General features: G+C 49.8%; 1 protein-coding gene across 1 annotated transcript in view; it reads right to left on the bottom strand.

Moving 5' to 3' along the window:
- Positions 1–18,015, bottom strand: part of AFAP1L1 (actin filament associated protein 1-like 1) — a 33,196-nt gene extending 15,181 nt beyond the window's left edge. The window contains exons 1-12 of the mRNA XM_005870594.2: positions 17,933–18,015; positions 17,443–17,636; positions 16,284–16,367; positions 15,477–15,574; positions 14,261–14,369; positions 9,098–9,196; positions 8,208–8,419; positions 5,556–5,735; positions 3,493–3,585; positions 2,280–2,373; positions 1,900–2,058; positions 731–942 (exon numbers count right to left, since the gene is read on the bottom strand). Of these exons, the coding sequence (XP_005870656.1) occupies positions 731–942; positions 1,900–2,058; positions 2,280–2,373; positions 3,493–3,585; positions 5,556–5,735; positions 8,208–8,419; positions 9,098–9,196; positions 14,261–14,369; positions 15,477–15,574; positions 16,284–16,367; positions 17,443–17,636; positions 17,933–18,015 (1,617 nt within the window). The remainder of the gene's footprint in view (positions 1–730; positions 943–1,899; positions 2,059–2,279; positions 2,374–3,492; positions 3,586–5,555; positions 5,736–8,207; positions 8,420–9,097; positions 9,197–14,260; positions 14,370–15,476; positions 15,575–16,283; positions 16,368–17,442; positions 17,637–17,932) is intronic.
- Positions 18,016–18,612: the final 597 nt, after the last annotated feature.

Below are 18,612 nucleotides of genomic sequence, written 5' to 3'. Positions count from 1 at the left end.
ATCCAAATAGCGCCCCCCCCCCCTCAGTTCAGGTCTCTGCTCATTATCCTCAGAGCCCTCCTGACCATTTAGATATGAGAACGTTTGAGTCTTCCTGAATCTTCTTAAAAAATACTTACTTTTCATTAGAGGAAGCTATTTCTTACATAACCCAATCATATTATTTCTTGTATCATAATCGCCAATTATTTACAGGAAGATCGGCAAGAAATTGCTGGTCAACTAAATGCATGCTTATGTTAGTTTTCATTGAAAGAGCATTATTATAAAATCAACTTAGCCCATACATGCTACACTTGAATGAAGAAAGTACGCTTTTTGCCAGAGAGCTCTGTGTATAATTTAAGAGGAATAAGAGACCCATCTTAAACTATCAAAAATAAAAGTGAGTTACTGAAGTAATATTTCTTGAACTTAAGAACCGAGAGAGGCAGTGGGCACTGGGCAAAGAAAACAAGACCAAGGGGCTGGTTTTAGTTCTAGGATGAGACCAAGAGGCCACTGACCCTCTGTGGAGCCTTGGACAAAGCACTTGGCTGCCCTGGCCTCAGTTTCCTTATCTGTAACGCGAGAGGGTAATTGTTAACATTTTCCTCCAGGGTTAACATTATAAAACCTAAATAGCCAAAAGATTGACACAAAGAAGAGAGGCCCCAAGACAAAAGCCAGCACCCAGGCCATCGCTCCCTTTACTCCCACCACCAGGGGCCTCTGGACTCTCTTCTCTCACCTCCAGGATGGCCACCTCCTGCCGGTTGCGCAGGATCCTGAAGGCAAATGGGTGTCTGGGCCCAAAGCCCGGGGCCACCTCACAGCCCCCGAGGGCAATGGCATTCACGTGGGTCCGGAGGTCTGTGCGTTCCTTGTGGAAATACAGAGTGTTGCACTTCAGGCGGCACCAGCGTTCCTTCCAGCCGTGGTTCACCATCACATTCAGGTAGCCTGGGAGGGGAGAGCGCAGTGTGGTGGAGGGTGCCCAGGGCCACAGCGCCTGGACAGCCCTTGTTCTCTAGCTAGAAGAAGGCCTTCCGATCAGCTCTCTCCTGGCCTGTGATCTCGGGCATCCTCTTCTCTTTCTGAGTTTCAGTTTCCTGTCTGCGAAATGGGGACTGCTAATCATATCTGCACTTCTCCGCACAGCCTTTGGACCACCCCAAGCTTGACAAAAAGGGCAGGGACTGCTATATACAATGAACAAGAGGCACAACTCTCCCTCTTGCCTTTCTTCTCCCTAAAATAATGGATCATGCTGACCCCTGGTGGCAGCATGTGGGAGTAAAAGCATCTAACCAAGATAAAGAATTATAAAATGAGGGCGGTTCAGTCCTGTGACCCATGGGTTTAGAAATCCCTCTGCTTACAAAATATTTCTGTATAGCCAGGCGCCTTTATACTATTCTTCCAGGGTTAGAATATTATTGTATATCTAAAATATATGATTTTTTAAATTGAATTCCAGCACATGGAACACTGCATTTAAATGAGCAGAATAATAAGCTTTCCCTCTCAAACCACTTTTAACTCACACTGAATGCATTTATAATGAAAAGTACTTAAATATTTTTTTATACACCTCGTATGTTATATGCTGGGAAATAAGATACTCTCCTCTCATCATAGTCTGAGACCTAGAGACAGGTAATAACTGGAATTAAGGTCACAGAAATATGGGAGTCAGTTGGCTTTTCCTTCTGCTGAGTGTCAGGTTCTCATGGGAGAGTAGAGATGGGAGGACATGGAAAACCGATGGGGTGGGGGTTAGCTATCCAGTGGCAGGATTCTCTCCTCTGTCCTGGGGGCAAGGTGGATGAAACCTGGAGGGTCTCTTGGCTTGGCCCCAGGGGCCCGGTCAACTGGGTCTGAATTCTCCAGTGAATGCCTAGTATGCCCAGGACCCACCACAGCACGGAACCGCCTCTTCGGTGGAGGACATCTGCAGGTCATCGGCCAGCGCCTTCCTCTTGGAGAAGCTGATGATGCGGGTGATCTTGCGGCCTGCAGCCCTGCTCATCGAACCCTTCAGCTCTGCCAGGCTGCTCTTCTTCCCTTTGCCTGTTGCTGCAGAGATGGGTCAGGGGAGGGGAGGGAGACCCGTGACCCAGGTCTACCCACCCCTCACCTTCCCAGAGGCCTCGCCCACAGCTCCAGATGTGGGCAGGCCAGGTCACCTCACCCAGGTCTCCAGAGTGGTCAGGACCTGCTCTGCACTGCGTGCGTGTGGCAAGCCCCCTCCCCCTCCCGGCTCTGGCATCCCCACCTGATCCCCCACAGGCTCCTACCGTGTTCGCCGGCCTCTCTGCGGCCAAGGGTGGAACAGTTATCGCTCATGCCCAGGCTGTCGGAGTCTGAGGTCTGCTTCTCTTGGGATAACCTCTGGAGAAGGACACAGACAGCCCCACATCAGAGGGTCCCTTGTTGGTTCAGTCTCCCCCAGACTCCAGCTCAGGAGGATTAGCTAACAAATACTGGTCAGCAACAGTTATGTACTTGATGCCATACCAGGTATGGGGGTGGACCATGATGACTTAGAATAGTTGTATCTTTGAGATTCTCACAGTCTATTTGAGGAGCAAGGCAACTAATGATAACACATTGAGATACATGTCCTAGGAGTTTGGACCAGGTGACGAAGATCTGGGAAGATATTTAAGTGGGAGACTAATGTACTGGTAATGCAACCAGATTAGCAAGTTGGCTCCAGTGGCATCATGGGGGATGTGATAAGAGGGAGCAAGACTGGAAGCTGAAGAGCTACTTAAGAGTGTGTCATCCTGGGCAAGGTGAGACTGGGTAACAGGATGAACCAAGATGACAGTGAGGATGGAGAAAAATAGATGAATTGGCATTTTAAAAAGTCATGACAGGTCAATTAAGTGCCTACTGGGTACAGGCTCCCTATCTGAAAGTGTAACTCATCCAAGAGTTGTAGTAGAAATTAAATTGGATAATACATGCAAAGCATTTAGAACAATGCCGGCTCCACAGTCACATTCTATAACTGCTAGCCTGTATTACATCATGTCAGACCCTTGTATGTGGGTCTTAAACCTTCCCCTAGGATATGGGGCTGAGTCCCTTTATCACCCAGAGTACTGGGCAGAGAATAGACAATAGCACATTTTTTTCCAATGGTCTGACCAACTACTAAGTGAGTGCTTCACTCACGTCTCAATGGGGCACACTCTGACAGACAAATACAATTTTGTCATGGCTCCTCCATTCACATGTAACCACTCCTGTCCTGGCAGAGTTAGTCACTCCGTCCTCTGGCTTGTGCTGCACCTTGGATATAGGCATTCACTCATTGGTTAGAAATTTATCAAGTGCTTACTGTGGGGCCAGCTCTGTACTGGGCACTCCTGGCTTGTGTGACACCACTGTGGGTGCCTGCTTCACCACCAGCCCAAGTGTCGTCCCCCCCAGCCCCCCGGGAAGAGCCTGTGCCGAGCCCCCACTGCCTGGCCCAGAGGAAACTCGTGGAGACAGCTGTACCTTGTCCAGGTCCAGTTTGCACAGGAGGACTGGGGATCTGGGCATGTCTGCCCCCTCGGCCCCTGTGATGGGCTTGCTCACCTCTCGGATGACCTGTGGGGAGGACACACAGCTATGAGCAGGTGGGCAGGGATGCTGTGGAAGCAAAAGGAAGAATGGGGTCTGTGTGGCCAGGGCTACTGAGCAGAGAGGTTGGGACCACTGGACAGAAGAGACAGGTTGATGCAGCTTCCTGCCACATGTGTGGGCACATCAGGGTTTAAAGCTTTCTCCTGTATCTGTCCCTCGAGTTGAAAAGGTATGGGGCTGGGAACCAAGAGGCTTGGCTTCTAGACCTTGCTCCATTGCTAATGAGTGTGTGGCCTTGAGAAAGCCACTTGTCTGAGCCTCAGTTTCTCCATCTGTAACATGGGTTATAACTTCATTATGTTGTCTGAGGACCAGCGAGATGACGGGTGTGTAGGGCCACGTGAACTGGGCTGCCCTGCACAAGGGTGAGAGACTCACTTCTGTTGACCGTGTTGGACATTTACAACAGCCTGGGGGGCAGCCAGGGTTATTGTTTCTATTTCAAAGATATGGACACTCCAGACGCCAAGGCATTTGCCTCCTCATCCAAGGTCACCCAGCATAAGCATCCAGATCATGTAACACAGGTCATCATTTGTGGTTTACAAAGTCAGGTGACTTTGCATGGAATAGCCCATTGTATCCCCGCAGCAGCCCTGTGGGGGAGGGACCACTGTGTTCTCTAAGTTACTGATTAGGATGATGGGGCGCCATGAGGCAGAGCCACGGTTGCCTGCCCTTAACCTCTGGGCCAGTGGCCTCCCAAACCGGATGTTAAGACAGGCCTCTTAACTCCCAGTCTAGGGCTTCTTTCTCTGACCCACCTGCCCTTTGAGGGCAGAGGCTCCACTAGCAGTCAGGTTCTCCCCTCCTTTCCTTCCCGAGACAAAGGCAGTAAAGAGAAACACTAAACATGGAGGGGGTGGGGGGAGGGGGGAGAGCTGGTTATCACAGGAAGGAAGGGAGAATGGGGAGGGAGGGGTTTGGTTTCTTTGTTCCAGCAGGAAGATCACAGTTGGAGAGAAAAAGGTGTCAGAGTGAAATGGAGGGAGGGTGCAGGGTTGGAGGGCCCCGTGAAAGGGACTGGGGGTGCCGCCTTCATCATCGTGGCACAGTAATCACTGATAATTACTGAGCACGTACCGCCTGGCAGATACTATGTCAAATGCTCTCTAGAATTCTTACAAGAACCATTAATCAGAGGAGGAAACAGAGGCGAAGTCACCTGCAGGTCACACAGCCACTTAGGCCTGGGACTTGAACTCAGGTTTGTGTGTCACCCAAGGCCTCCCTCATCGTCACTATGCCACCCTACCCATGGCCTTTGGTGTAGATTTCCCTGTTAGCTTCTAATCCTGGCCCCACCACTTGGCTGTGTGGTCTTTGGCAAGTCACATAATTTCTCTGTGCTTCCGTTTCCTCATCTGTAAAATGGAAACAGTAATAGTTCCATTGCAAAGAGTAAATGCGGTCGTGTGTGTAAAGCTCTTAGAACAACAGATGGCACACAGTACGCGCCCAGGACATGCTAACTCTAATGGTTCTGTGCAGCTGCAAGATGCAGAAGCTGGGCCACAGTGGACGTTTCAAGGATCCACATTTCACCTAAGACAAGGATGGAATTTTCCTTTTTTAAAAGAAAAAAAGGATTAGCTTATCTAGTGGTCAGATCAGCTTCCTCCGTAGATATTAAGCTCCCCATTCCAGGAGGTGCCTCAGTGCAGGCTGGACGAGCCCTCAGTAGGGACGTGAGGGTGGTGATTCAGATGATGAGAAAGAACACAGGCCTCCAGCCTAAGGTCTGTCTCCTGGAGATGCCCGAGGCCCATTTCCACACAGAAGCCCTAGCCATGCACAGGCATCGGCCCCCTCCCTGGAGCAAAGCCTGCTCTTCCAGGGACAGGGACCCACCCCACTGAGAGCTGGTCCTGGGAAAGAGAGGGAGGAAGGGAGGGCAGGGAGGGCAGGTGGAAGGGGGGCACAGCTCCCTGTACCTTCAGCCACTCCTCGGCCTGCTCCCGGCTCTGCAGTGCGAGCACCAAGATCTCCGTAGCCCCCTGGGAGAAGCGCAGCTCATGCCTCTTGTGCCGGCTGTCCTTGGGCACGTAGATGACAGTGCAGGCATCCAGTGCCAGCCTCAGATGTGGCTGCCGGTCCTTCGAGCTTTTATAACACTGGACAGGGAGAGAAGAGGTCGGGGTCTCCTGGAGTGGAGGGTAGAGGAGGGAGACACCCTTGCACAAAGGGGAGCTCTACCTACCCCCCAGATATCTCCCCTCCCCACCCATCCCAACTGTGGGTGCTACGTGAAGACAGGGGCTGGGGCTGTTCACCCCCGAGAAGAGAGGGGGTATCTTTGGGCAATCTTCAGATATCAAGGGCTACCGAGGGGCCCGGGGGGCACAACTACTTATTAAGAAGAGATGAATTTTAGCACAATATTAGGAAGACCATTCTAGTCTAAAGAACTTCTCTAAAGAGAAGAAACAGGCTGGCTTGGGAGGAAGTTAGCTCCTTGCTACTAATGGGCTACATGGTAGGAATGTGGGAGAGGGAATTCTAGCAGAGATAGAGGGTTGGGTTTGGGAAGTCAATAGTTTATCAATATTGATGATCACTTCCCAGTTCTTATTATGAGGCCAGCATAACCTTGATACCAGAAGCTGGCAATGACATTACAAAAAAAGGAAATTTATAGGCTAATCTCTCTCATAACAGTTGCAAAATATTAGCAATTCCCAGTTCTTATTATGAGGCCAGCATAACCTTGATAGCAGAACCTGGCAATGACATTACAAAAAAGGAAATTTATAGGCTAATCTCTCTCAAAGCAGTTGCAAAATATTAGCAGAGAGAATCCAGACATGTATAAAAAGCATACTGGGTCAAGACCAAGTAGGGTTTATTCTAGGAACGCAAGAGTGGTTAACATTAAAAAACCAACCATATCATTCAGCATACTAACAGGGAAAAGGAGACCCACCACTTATCTCAACAGAAGCAGAAAAAGTGTTTCATAAAATTCTGCACCTTTTTATAACTCAACTCCTATACGAGGAATAGAAGGGAACTTCCTTAATGTGATAATACGGAACATCTACAAACAACCCACAGCAAAGAGCCCTGATGGTGAATTACTGAAACTTTTCCTTTGACATGTGGACTGAGACAAGGACACCCACTCTCACCACTTCTTTTCACATTGTGCTAGAAGGCCTAGCTAGTGCATAAGTCAAGACAAATAGAGGGCATGCGGGGAGGAAAGAGTAAGTCGTGACCCTGGACTGATTCTGGACTGGGATTAGCTTTTCACGGCTCCAGGACTTCTTTTCACATTGTGCTAGAAGGCCTAGCTAGTGCAGTAAGTCAAGACAAAGAGAGGGCATGCGGGGAGGAAAGAGTAAGTCGTGACTCTGGACTGATTCTGGACTGGGATTAGCTTTTCACTGCGCCAGGGTGAGAAAAGGTCATGTTCAGATGAATGTATGTTAGGCAAGGTTTGTCAACAGACTTGGGCAGAAAGCTATTTTTTTTTCCTGAAGTTATGTCTGTCCAATCTTCTACTTTGGAATTAAGGGCACATTTTCTTTTATGACATAATAGGGATGAGAGATGGCAAACTAAAAAAAACTAAGAAAGCAAGTGCTGCATGGGCTCAGTTTTGGAAAAAAACGATGTATGAAAATGAGGGTGGAAATATGTATATTGAAACTTAGGCCCAGCTGGTGTGGCTCAGTGGTTGAGCATTGATCTGTGAACCGGGAGGTCACAGTTTGATTCCCGGTCAGGGCACATGCCGGGGTGGGCAGGAGGCAGCCGATCGATGATTCTCTCTTATCATTGATGTTTCTATCCCTCTCTCCCTCTCCCTTCCTCTCTGAAAGCAATAAAAATATATAAAAAAAAACCCACAACGTAACAGGCTTGCCCTCTTTGGGACATGTCCACTCGAATCTTCTTTTCCAGTGAATCGTCTTTCTCCTAAACTCTAAGGGTCCCCATGAGACTTGCAACCAGGGGAGCAATGGGCAGCTTGTCCTGGGCAACCCCCCTGAACCTGTCTCCAAGGCCCCCTTTTCTCTGACTCCCAGTGAGCTGACAGCAGCCCGCCTGGGCTCACTTCCTTCCCCTAACGTTTCTGGAGAGCGAAAGCAGCCCACCCAGGCTCTCCTGTTGCTTCTTCTACCCTAGGCCTTCCTTGTTTCACTGTCCCAGCTTTAATAAATGTACTCTAAAATAAAATAAAACCCCCCCAAACTTAACAGTGGCTCTTGGTCAATGGGATTATAGATGGTGTTTTTAAAAATCATTTTCCACATTGTTTTGCTCTAGCTTTATAAACACTTTACTTGCATAATGAAAACATTGTTTTAAAGCGATAAAAAAAGTTTGTCTTTGGCAAAACCAACTCTTGGTAAAGTCTATGTCAGGTCTTCTAGTTTTTTTTTTTGGTGTGTGTGTGTGTGTGTGTGTGTTTTAAATTCTACTCCAGTGGCAGAGCACCGATCTTCAAAGCACCGGGCCTTGAGCCTCTGTGCACAAAGCAAGCCCAGGGTAACTGAGGCAGACGTGCCCGCACACACACAGATACACACGCGTGCACAAGTCCACGAGAGGCCGAGAGGAACACGCCCGTGCCCACTCACCAGGAGCTGGTCCTCCTTGATGACAGTCAGCTGCTTGGCCCACTGCCCAAAGCGCTTCTTCCGCAGCAGGAAGGCACATATCCTGCAGTCCCTCACCAGGTGCATGGAGGCCTCCTCCGAGGGCCACTGGTGCGTGGGCTGCAGCCCCTTCCCGTCCTCCTCCTCCTCATCGTAGGACTCGTAGGAGCTGCTCATTGCGTCAGAGTCGTTGTCTGCAGGCGCCATGAGAAAGGACCTGCCACTGTGCCATCAGCTGGGTGGCACCTCCCTACCCCTTCGAAGGCATCCCCACCCTGGGGCCCCAGGACCACGAAGGGGTGGGTGTGAGGCGTGGTTATGGTGATGGCTAAACACCCGTGTGGGCGCTGTGCTTTACCTTTGCCACTAGCTTTGTAGCCTTGGCGACTTTACTTCTCAGAGCTTCCGTTTCCTCATCAGTAAAACCGTCACAGTGAACAACAGTATCATAGTATCTGCCCATTTGGGCTGTTGCGAGAGTCAGTGAATGTGGAGTGTTTGGCTAAGTGCCTAGCAGTGAGTGAGTGCTCAGTAAACATCAGCGACTGTCACTACCCCATCATCTTTGCATCCACTGTCTCAAGTCATTCTCATGACACTCCAGCAAATCCCCATTTTATACATAACGAAACGGGAGGCTCAAAGAGAATGAATGACTTGTCTAAGGTCGGTCACCAAGAGTCAGGGCAAGGGCTCCATCAGGGGCTCCTGACTCCTGTGCTGGTGATCTTTCCCCTGAATCCCAAGGTCATTGAGGACAAGGGCTTTGGGGCCTCCATGGGGACACTAATGGGGTCAGGGGGTTGGGCACATGCATGCCAAGGGTCAGGTCAAGGGGACAGAACCCTACTGAAGGCCCGCCTGGTACTTACAGGAGCTCTTCATTTCTCCGTTCATCCTGGTTGAGGGGTAGCTGCTGTCTGCGTCCTCGTAGTAGCCATCCACAATGGAGTGGGCTGGGCTGCAGCCATCTGTGGGGTTGGCAGAAGGAGCCGCACTTTGGAAAAATGCAGGCAGACTCCAGGGGCCAGGGCTGGGGAAGACCCTGGATACCACTGCCCACTCAGGGGAGAGAGTGGCCCTCCCTGCAGCCCTCCTGGCCAGGGTGTGGCCTCCTCAATGTGTCTCATCTACTGCACCTCCCACATGCCCTCTGTGCTCCTGTCACCAGGAACTGTCCTGGTGGGCCTTGTCACACCTCCAGGCCTCGTTCATGCTACTCCCTGTGCTCTGTTATTTTCTCTTGGAGAACTCCTACTCACCCTTCAAGACCCAGCTGAAGTTCTTCTCTCTGACCTTCGCAGGCAGAGCCTGGTCAGCCCCTCCTCACTGACCCCAGAGCACTGGTGAGTGTGGACGTGAGTCTTGGTCCCTGTACTACACGGAGTGGTATCCCAGCCTCCTTCCTGTGCCGCCTTTGCCGCATCCTCTGCCACCTCAGCCCTTCTGCTCACTTCCTGATACATCCCCCTCTTTGTATCAAAGCAATTCTCCTTCTAAGCTTCTGTGACTACAAAGGAGGAAATGGACTAGACGAGGTAATACTAATGCATGTCAGAGTGAATACAGCAGCTGCCTGTGCTGGACTTTCACAGCACAATCCCACTCAGGGGTGCAGCACAGTACAGGGGTGGGGTTACCTCACAGTTTGTTCTATTCAGAATTACCAGGTGTCTTTTTAAATTGCCGATCCTTGGGTTGTATCCCCAGAAATTCGGATTCACTGGGATGGACGGGGCTGAGGACTCTGCACTTTAAAATCCCCCAACTATTTAATAGGACATTTTAAAACATGTAAAAATAGAAACTATTGAACTCCAAGGAGTTGGATTTGAAAAAAAAAGGTTATTTTGATGTAGACCGTCTCTGGAGCACACTCTGAAGTTCAGTGGGTTAAGGGCGTATGTGTTGGGATTGATCAGATTTCATTAAATCTGCGCCACCTCAGCCCTTCTGCTCACTTCCTGATACATCCCCCTCTTTGTATCAAAGCAATTCTCCTTCTAAGCTTCTGTGACTTCAAAGGAGGAAATGGACTAGACGAGGTAATACTAATGCATGTCAGAGTGAATACAGCAGCTGCCTGTGCTGGACTTTCACAGCACAATCCCACTCAGGGGTGCAGCACAGTACAGGGGTGGGGTTACCTCACAGTTTGTTCTATTCAGAATTACCAGGTGTCTTTTTAAATTGCCGATCCTTGGTTGTATCCCCAGAAATTCGGATTCACTGGGATGGACAGGGCTGAGGACTCTGCACTTTAAAATCCCCCAACTATTTAATAGGACATTTTAAAACATATGTAAAAATAGAAACTATATCGAACTCCAAGGAGTTGGATTTGAAAAAAAAAAAAGGTTATTTTGATGTAGACCGTCTCTGGAGCACACTCTGAAGTTCAGTGGGTTAAGGGCGTATGTGTTGGGATTGATCAGATTTCAGTTTAAATCTGCCTCCATCATTTGCTGAGTGACCTTGGAAAGAAAACGGTTTTATCTGCGTTTCACCTTCTTCATCTTAAAGTGACAAGCACAATTTCCCCCATGGATTAGTGATATCAGGCATATAAACTCTCAGCACAGTGCATGGCACATTATTCTTATTGTCTCCTCCAGTTCCCGGAGTGCAGGGATGTAGGAATCAGCCCCATTTTACAGACGAGGAAACTGAGCTACACACATTTTGCTAGTGACAGAGCCTGGATGAGACCAAGGCTGCCAGCTTAGGGGACAGCGGCACATCCCCTCTTCAGAAAGCCTTTCTTCACCCAGTCCAGCTCGCTCTCGCACCCCACTGTTCTTCCGAGCACTGCTCTGGGCTCCCAGACCCTGCTGTCCATCTGTTTCCGGAGGATGGCAGTGCTCGGATTCTCAGCGACCGGGACAGCCAGTTCTGTCTCCCAAGTGTGGCTCAGAGCCTGCCTTTCCCAGCAGGCACTCTGAGGCCTCACGTGCTGGTGGCATGCCCTGTGAGGTGGACTGGGAGGGTCAGGACCAGGAGTGTGGGGGTGGGGGAGGAAGAGGTGTGAGGGAGAAGAGGGAGGGACAGCCTGGCCCAAGTGCTCAGACACCTGGGGCTGGATACTGTGTGAAAGGAAGGATACTCCCTGATGGGCTTGGCACTCTTTCCCTGGACAAGCTCCCTGGCCCTTCCTGAGGCCCTCCCTTCCCTACTGCCCCAGGATGCCTGCTGCTTCCAGAGGCGGCTTCTCTGTGCCAGCTGAGAGGGGGGTGAGCTCTGTGGGGAAGTGGAGGAGCCTCAGGCTCGACCTGGGATTCAGGGCACAGAGCACTTCATTTTTTTTCCCCCCCCCCCATTTTCCAGTGGAGAAAATAACAGTCACCTGCTCCACAGACAAATAGCTGCTAATAGTGACAGCAGACCCCACGGCTATGAAGGCTGGAGAAAGCCACTGATCACCTGTCCAACCTCACCGTTTCACTTTGTTTGAACTAGTTAGCAATCATAAAAATACTACGCCGCAGTGGCCCAAAGAGGGAAACAACCCAAATGTCCATGTGATGGATGAATAAACAAAATGTGGAATATTATTTGGCCAGAAAATGGAAGGAAGTACTGATATATGCAATGCCACGGATGGACCTTGAAAACGTTATGCTAAGTGAAACAAGCGAGGATCGAAAGGCCACACATTGTATGATTCTATTATATGAAGTATCCAGAAAAGGCAAATCCATAGAGAAAGCAGATTGGTGATTGGCAGGGGCTGGGGGGGCGGGGAGGGGAATAGGGAGTGATTGCTTAATGGGGATGGCGTTTCCTTCTGCAGTGATGAGAATGTTTGGGAGCTAGATAGTGGTGATGGCTGCACAACACTGTGAATGTATCAAATGCCATTGATTGGACACTTTAAAGTGGTTGAAATGGTCAATTTCCTGTTATGTGTGTTTTACTACAATAAAAAATATATATGCCCATGGTGAAAAGCATAATCAGTACAAAAGAATTTGAGTGGGAATATATGTTCCCTTCACCCAGTTTTCTATTCATTTCCCACAGGAAAGCACTGTTGAGTCTCTTGCATATCCTAGAAAAATTGTTAAAATGAATGCATGTGCATATATACTGTTAAAAAATAAGTGGAATCATGTCATATGCAGTATTATGTGTTTGATTTCTTTCAGTGAATGTATCTTGGAATTCTTTTCTGATCAGCACAGGAGACCTATTTTGTTTACTTAAAAAAAAAATCCTCACCTGAGGATATTGTTCCCTTGATTTCCAGAGAGAATGGGAGGGAGGATGGGGAGAGAGAGAGAGAAACACTGATGCGAGAGAGACACATCAATTGATTGCCTCCTACTCATGCCCTGACCTGGGCCAAGGATCGAGCCTGCAACCCTTTGGTCCTTGGGCCAATGCTCTAACTACTGAGCCAAACCAGTTAGGGCTATTTACTTTTTTTGTGGTTGGAAAATATTCCAGCACACAAACATTTTCATATACATGCTCAAATACTGTGCTGGGTCATCCAAAAACCATCATGTCCGTCCGTTCGTCCTCCCTTCCTTCCTTCCTTCCTTCCTTCCTTCCTTCCTTCCTTCCTTCCTTCCTGGTGTAGAGGATTTTATTTCAATGTACATCATAGTACATTGTGGCACTCCACCTAAATTGCTGTTCCTTTCCATCATTTCTTAGCACTTGAGATGAAAGCCCCTTCTGGGCCTCACTACCCTTTTCTTAATCTATGACTTTACAGCACAAAAGCAATTACAATGACATCCTATGACAGTTCTTTCCCTGAATTCCATCTCACCAACCTACTATCCATGTCAGGCTACTGTTCTCCCAAGTTACCAGATGTGATCTTGGCAACTGAACATCATGTACTTTCTTGTATGGATTGCTAAGTCCCCACACCCAAGCCAGTGACTTATCTGATCCTCAGAGGAACAGCCACCTGTTGTAACACTGGAGGGGACTGATTGAGAACAAGTCAAAACCAGACACTCTCCTTTTGTGGTCAACTTAAGGGATTTTTTAGTTTTTAAATATATTTTTTAATGATTTTAGAGAGGAAGGGAGAGGGAGAGAGAGATGGAAACATCAATGATAAGAGGGAATCATTGATTGGCTGCCTCCTGCATGCTCCACACTGGGGATCAAGCCCGCAACCCCGGGCATGTGCCCTGACTGGGAATCGAACCGTGACCTCCTGGTTCATAGGTCAACGCTCAACCACTGAGCTATGCTGGCCAGGCTAAGAGATTTTTCAAAGATAATTTGTACTAGTGCCCTCTAAATTATTTTATTGTGCTCACCTACCGGTAAAAATATAATCATGAACTATAATTATATTTATGTATAAATTACACATGCATAAATAATTATTATGTATGTCTATATTATATATACACATAATTATATTTAAACTAATTAGAAGCTTCATGCTATTATTAGCTTATAAATTCTATAAAACATTCACATAGGAATTTTTAAAAGAGCTATTGATCTAAATGTAAAAGATACTTCTGATACTTCTCCCACAAAATCTCATAAATCCCCTGGGTGCCCACACTCTCCGCTGAAGACCTCTGATTTTGACCATGTGCTTTTTTATCATATGCTTTGACTTCATAACCTACATAACCTAATCCGCCTGTAAGCTGTGATTCTGCTGAAACATGCCTTAGTTCACCAGTCCACTGAGGAGGAGCACTGAGGTTAGCACCAGCTTCAGGGCTAGGCAAAGGTTGTAGTGGTCATCTGTGCATCTCCACCCTAATGCATTTACATTCATGTATCTACCCCTCTTTCTTATTTTAAGGGTAAGGGAACAGAGGCCCGTAGAGAGGAAGGGGATTGCCCAAGGCCATACAGAACTGGGACTAGAGCCCAAACTCCTGACCCCTGGGTCCACACCCACTGATGTACCCAGGACGTCATTAAAGAGGCCATGTGCTCAGGCAGCTACTCCTCAGGGGGTGAGCCTGGCTGGCGGGTGCCAGGCTTGGAGCTTCAGGAGAGGAGCCTCCTACTCCTTGCCCTCTACTCCCAAGGGGACCAGAACTTACTGTGAGAGCTGATGTACTCAGGGGACTTGCCTGGCCCCAGGGGAAGGGCCTCCTCATAGTAGTCCTCAGGCGGAGGCCTGTTTGGGAGCGGTGGAGGCAGGTCTGCTGCCTGGAGGGAGAAGGAGGCGGTATGTGAGACTAAGAAGGCCAGGAGAGCAGAGGGGAGCAGCAGAATGACGGGAAGGAGGCTGGGGAGAGGGAGGCAGGCGCTCCTGTAAGGCAAGATCTGACTGAGTAGCTATAATATCTAATAGACTTGCAGAAGGGCAAAGCTGGGAAACCTTAAGAGTGTTTGGTTGGTCCTGTGTTTTTATCCAAGTTATTTAAGCAGCAGGGCTTCTGTAATGTCTAAAAGTTTTGTGGACTGTCACATAGAAGGAGTTACATGCTTGAGTGAGCACATGCAGAATTACCAAAAGCTACTGTGAGTTCTGCAGTGCCCTATAAGCACCTCTACACACACACACACACACACACACACACACACACACACACACACACACGAGGAGCAGCGGGACAAGCAAATGTGAGATGTTATTTAGTGAGGCAGTGTCGCCTCGTGGCCAAGAGCTTAGGCTCTGGGGCCAGGGAACCCTGGCTTTACAGCCACACTCTATGACTCTCTAGTTGTGGGACATCAGCATGTCACTTACTCTCTCTGAGCCTCAGTTTCCTTTCCTGTAAAATGTGGAGAACCTCACTCAGTTGCTGTGCGCATGTAAAGGACATAGTAAGTTGTCAACAGTTGGAACGGTTGATGCTGATGATAGTGAGTTATGCAGTTGAGACACAATGCTTGATGTGATTATGGGTCCCTTGATCTAACTCTATGGCCCCAAGGCTGGGAACCTGAGATATGATCCAAACCTTCATTTTGTAGGCGAAAAGCTCAGGCTCAGAGGCCACACAGCAGGAGGGAAGAGGGTAAAGGCCACTCAGTTTCTGGCCCAGAGCTTTCCCTATCACTCCATCTGTGTTACTGCAAGCACAAGTCATGACAGACCCTTTGGGCCATCCTTTGGGCCTACAGGGACATTATCCCTGCTCAGCGGGGGCACAGTAAGCATGAGTCAGTTTCTGCCCTTAACTACCACACGGAAGAGAGAACAGGGCCCTGCACATCCAGGAGCATCCCCAGCATCAGGGGGGCCGCTTCCCTTGCCCCCTCCAGAGGAGCAAAGGGCCTGAGGGTGTGGGAAGCCAGCCCATGACTCACATGTTTCAGAGACGGGCTCTTGGCTGGCTCAGGGCTGGCTCCTTTGCCGGGCTCCCCATCGTCCTCCGGCATATCCCGAAGGTCGCTCAGGTCACAGTCTATGCAGCGTCAGGCCGTTGGGCAGAGAAAGCCGAGGATGAGCAAGGCAGAGCAGGAAGAGGGCTGGATTTGGGGTCAGAAGGCCTCCAATACCAACTCCATTAGTAACCCTAACGACCAATGACTTCATCGCTCTGAGACTCGGTCTTCTCATCTGTAAACCGGCCTTGTCTATCGCTCAGGGTTATGGAGAAGATCGAATGAGATAACGTTTGCCACAGTGCTGTGCAAATTTGTCAGGGTTATGTCATGAAAGCAATGTCTTCCCTAAGTCTGTCAGCCCCTAACACTCTCTCACTTGACCCATAGCTTTCTCCCTGTGTTGAGCCTCCTCTTGAGATAAAACACTCATTACACACACACGGCACCAGCCCAGCTTGGCTGCTCCCATGCCCATGGTGCCACTGCACTGCTCAACCCAGGGTCCCAGCGGCCACTGCTGATGAATGCAAGGTAGCAGGCAAGACAATGCCCCATGTGCCAGACCTTCCTTGCCTGCACGTTCATCCTTTCCTTTCCTCAAAATTTGGGGGTGATTTCCTATTACTGTACATTGACTAGACTTTCAGACGTGGCAGGGCCCAGAGAGGCTCGGGGACTTGCCTAAAGTGACCATTGTTGTCATGTTGGAGCCAGGCCCAGGTGCAGGTATCTCCTGGCCCAGTCAGGGGCCCTTCCAGAGACTGAGGTCGGGAGAGGGTCACTTACCAAATTCTTCAAAGAGGGACTCCACGAAGCTGGGCCCGGAGTGGAGGTCGGCTGTGTTCACATACAGATAGGAGACTTCTTTTTCTGGGAGGAAGGAGAACACACCAACAGTGAGGAGGACGGGGAACCGCGGATGCTGACTCTGAGGAGGGGCCAGGTCTCTCCCACTGCACAGGATACAAGATTCAGTTTGCAAAGCATGTGCACAACCAAAATGACTTCTTTAGTTTTCAAACCTTGTTTTCATTTTTACATTGTTACTGAGGATCTCCTCCAAGTGAAAGGATGCTTGGAGCCCAGAATAGAAAACAGAATCCAGGGGTCGCCCTGGAGTGGCTGGGGGCAGGGGCTCCAGCCAGCTCAACGACCACTGCCCCTTCCTCCGCCCAGTCCTGTGAGGGCAGCCAGTGACTTTGACCTGCTTTGTCACTGGGAAGTGAGGCTCAGAGAATCACTGAGTAGTGACTTCCCAGCGTGTCACTCAGACGCCTTCAGTAGTGCGGGACACTGGGCCAGCCCATCAGGGCTCACTGAGCTCTTGATGTACACATATCATCTCAGAGGCTGACAGCTGGAGAGAAGAGGCTGGAGCAGGCGAGGAGGCCTTGCTGCTGGGAAGACAGGCAGAGAAGCTGTGGGAAGCAGAGGGTGGGGAACGAATAACAGCGTGGGGCCAACTCATAAAGATGGTGTGTGTCAGTGTGCGTCTGTGTACAGGAGTGTGCGATGTGTATGTGTTTGTTGTGTGTGAGAGCATGTGGGGTGTGAGAGATGTGTCATGTGTCATGTGTGCTGTGAATGTGAGTGCATGCTGTTGGTGAGAGCGTGGTGTGTGTCACATGTAGTGTGTATTTGTTATGGATGTGCTATGCATGTGAGGTGTATGTGAGAATGTGGTGTACATGTGAGTGTGGTTTGTGGTGTGTACCTGTGTGTGGCATGTGCATTGTGTGTGTGAATTTGTAGTGCGCGGGGGTTGGAGAAGCACAAACAGTACAGGCAGGGTTGTGGTGGAGAAGGGCTGAAGTGGATGAGGACATTGGCCAGACCACACAAAGTGTTGAATGCTATGCTGTGAGGCTTGGGCTTCCTCCTGCCAGCAGCCCTGGGGAGCTACTGAGGGTCCTGAGGGGCTCTGGGCAGAGTGCTGATGTCTGACCTGGGAGAGGCTGCAGGCTCTGCAGGATGGAGGCCACGGCCATCTTCTTCTCCAGGGTGGTGTCGCTGAGGTACTCGTGGTCCAGGAGGCTGAGCAGCCCCGTGAGCTCGGGGAGCAGCTGCTCCAGCACTGCAGAGGAAGCATGGTCACAGCGCTGCACCCCGGATCCCAGGACCCAGCCCTGCTCCCACCCCCTAGAGGCCAGGGGAACAGGGGTCAGAGGGCGAGGCTGGGTGCAACAGGGAGACCTCAGAGGCCTTCACACAGCTGTCCCACTGCTGGCCACCCTTGGGAGAGCCCTGCTCAGTTAACTGTGACATTCCTCTGGGCTTTTCCACTCTGCCTCAGACCTCATGTGGCCTTAGCCTGAGGACTGAACCTCCCAGGCTTATTCCGGCAACTCTGAGTCCAGGTGGCCCAAGAAGAGGCACTTAGGCCTCCCTTTGTCCCAGCATGCCCTCTGCTTTGCAGGCCCGGGGCCCTTCCTCACCACAGCCCGAGGCTCAGTGCAGGCCCCAGGCTGGAGCCCTGGCAGTCCAGGACACAGGCAGGAAGGGAGCCTTCCTGTCCCATCAGTCCATACACTTCAATCTCTGGAACCTTCTGTTTCCGGTGCCTTGGCAGGAGCCAAACTAAATATTAACCCTTCCCATCCCAGGCCAAAATCTACCATTACCATTCTTTCTTTCCATGCGACACCAGTGTTTTTTAAACTTGAGTGTGTATAGGAATTAGCTGGGGATCTTGTCAAAATGCAGATTCTGACTCGGGAGGCCTGGGTGGGACCTGAGAGTCTGCATTGCTGACACGCTCCCAGCTGCTGCTGCTGCTGCTGCTGCTGGTTGAGACCACATGTTGCAAAATCCTAGGGCACAGACTCCTTTCAAAGCTGGAGCGTGCCAAGACCATGATGTCATTGATGTCTCCCTGTCCCGAATAGTAACAGGAACTTGGTTTGCCTTAGAGCTAAAGACCAGCCTCATTACAGTACTAGTATTGTCCTGCTTTGCAACTCGCCAATCCCTTGTGCATAACAACAGCTAACCTGTGCTGAGCTGCCTATGCCCTTTCAGACTTGCAGTCTTATTTAAATCTCCTATCAAGCGTTTTATTATCTCCATTATATGGAGGATGAAACTAAGGCTCAGAGTGGTTAAATAACTGCTCCAG

Source organism: Myotis brandtii, unplaced genomic scaffold (assembly GCF_000412655.1).
Source record: "Myotis brandtii unplaced genomic scaffold, ASM41265v1 scaffold32, whole genome shotgun sequence".
Lineage (NCBI taxonomy): Eukaryota > Metazoa > Chordata > Mammalia > Chiroptera > Vespertilionidae > Myotis > Myotis brandtii.
The sequence above is the reverse complement of the archived record's forward strand: the minus strand, read 5'-3'. Positions and strand labels throughout refer to the sequence as shown.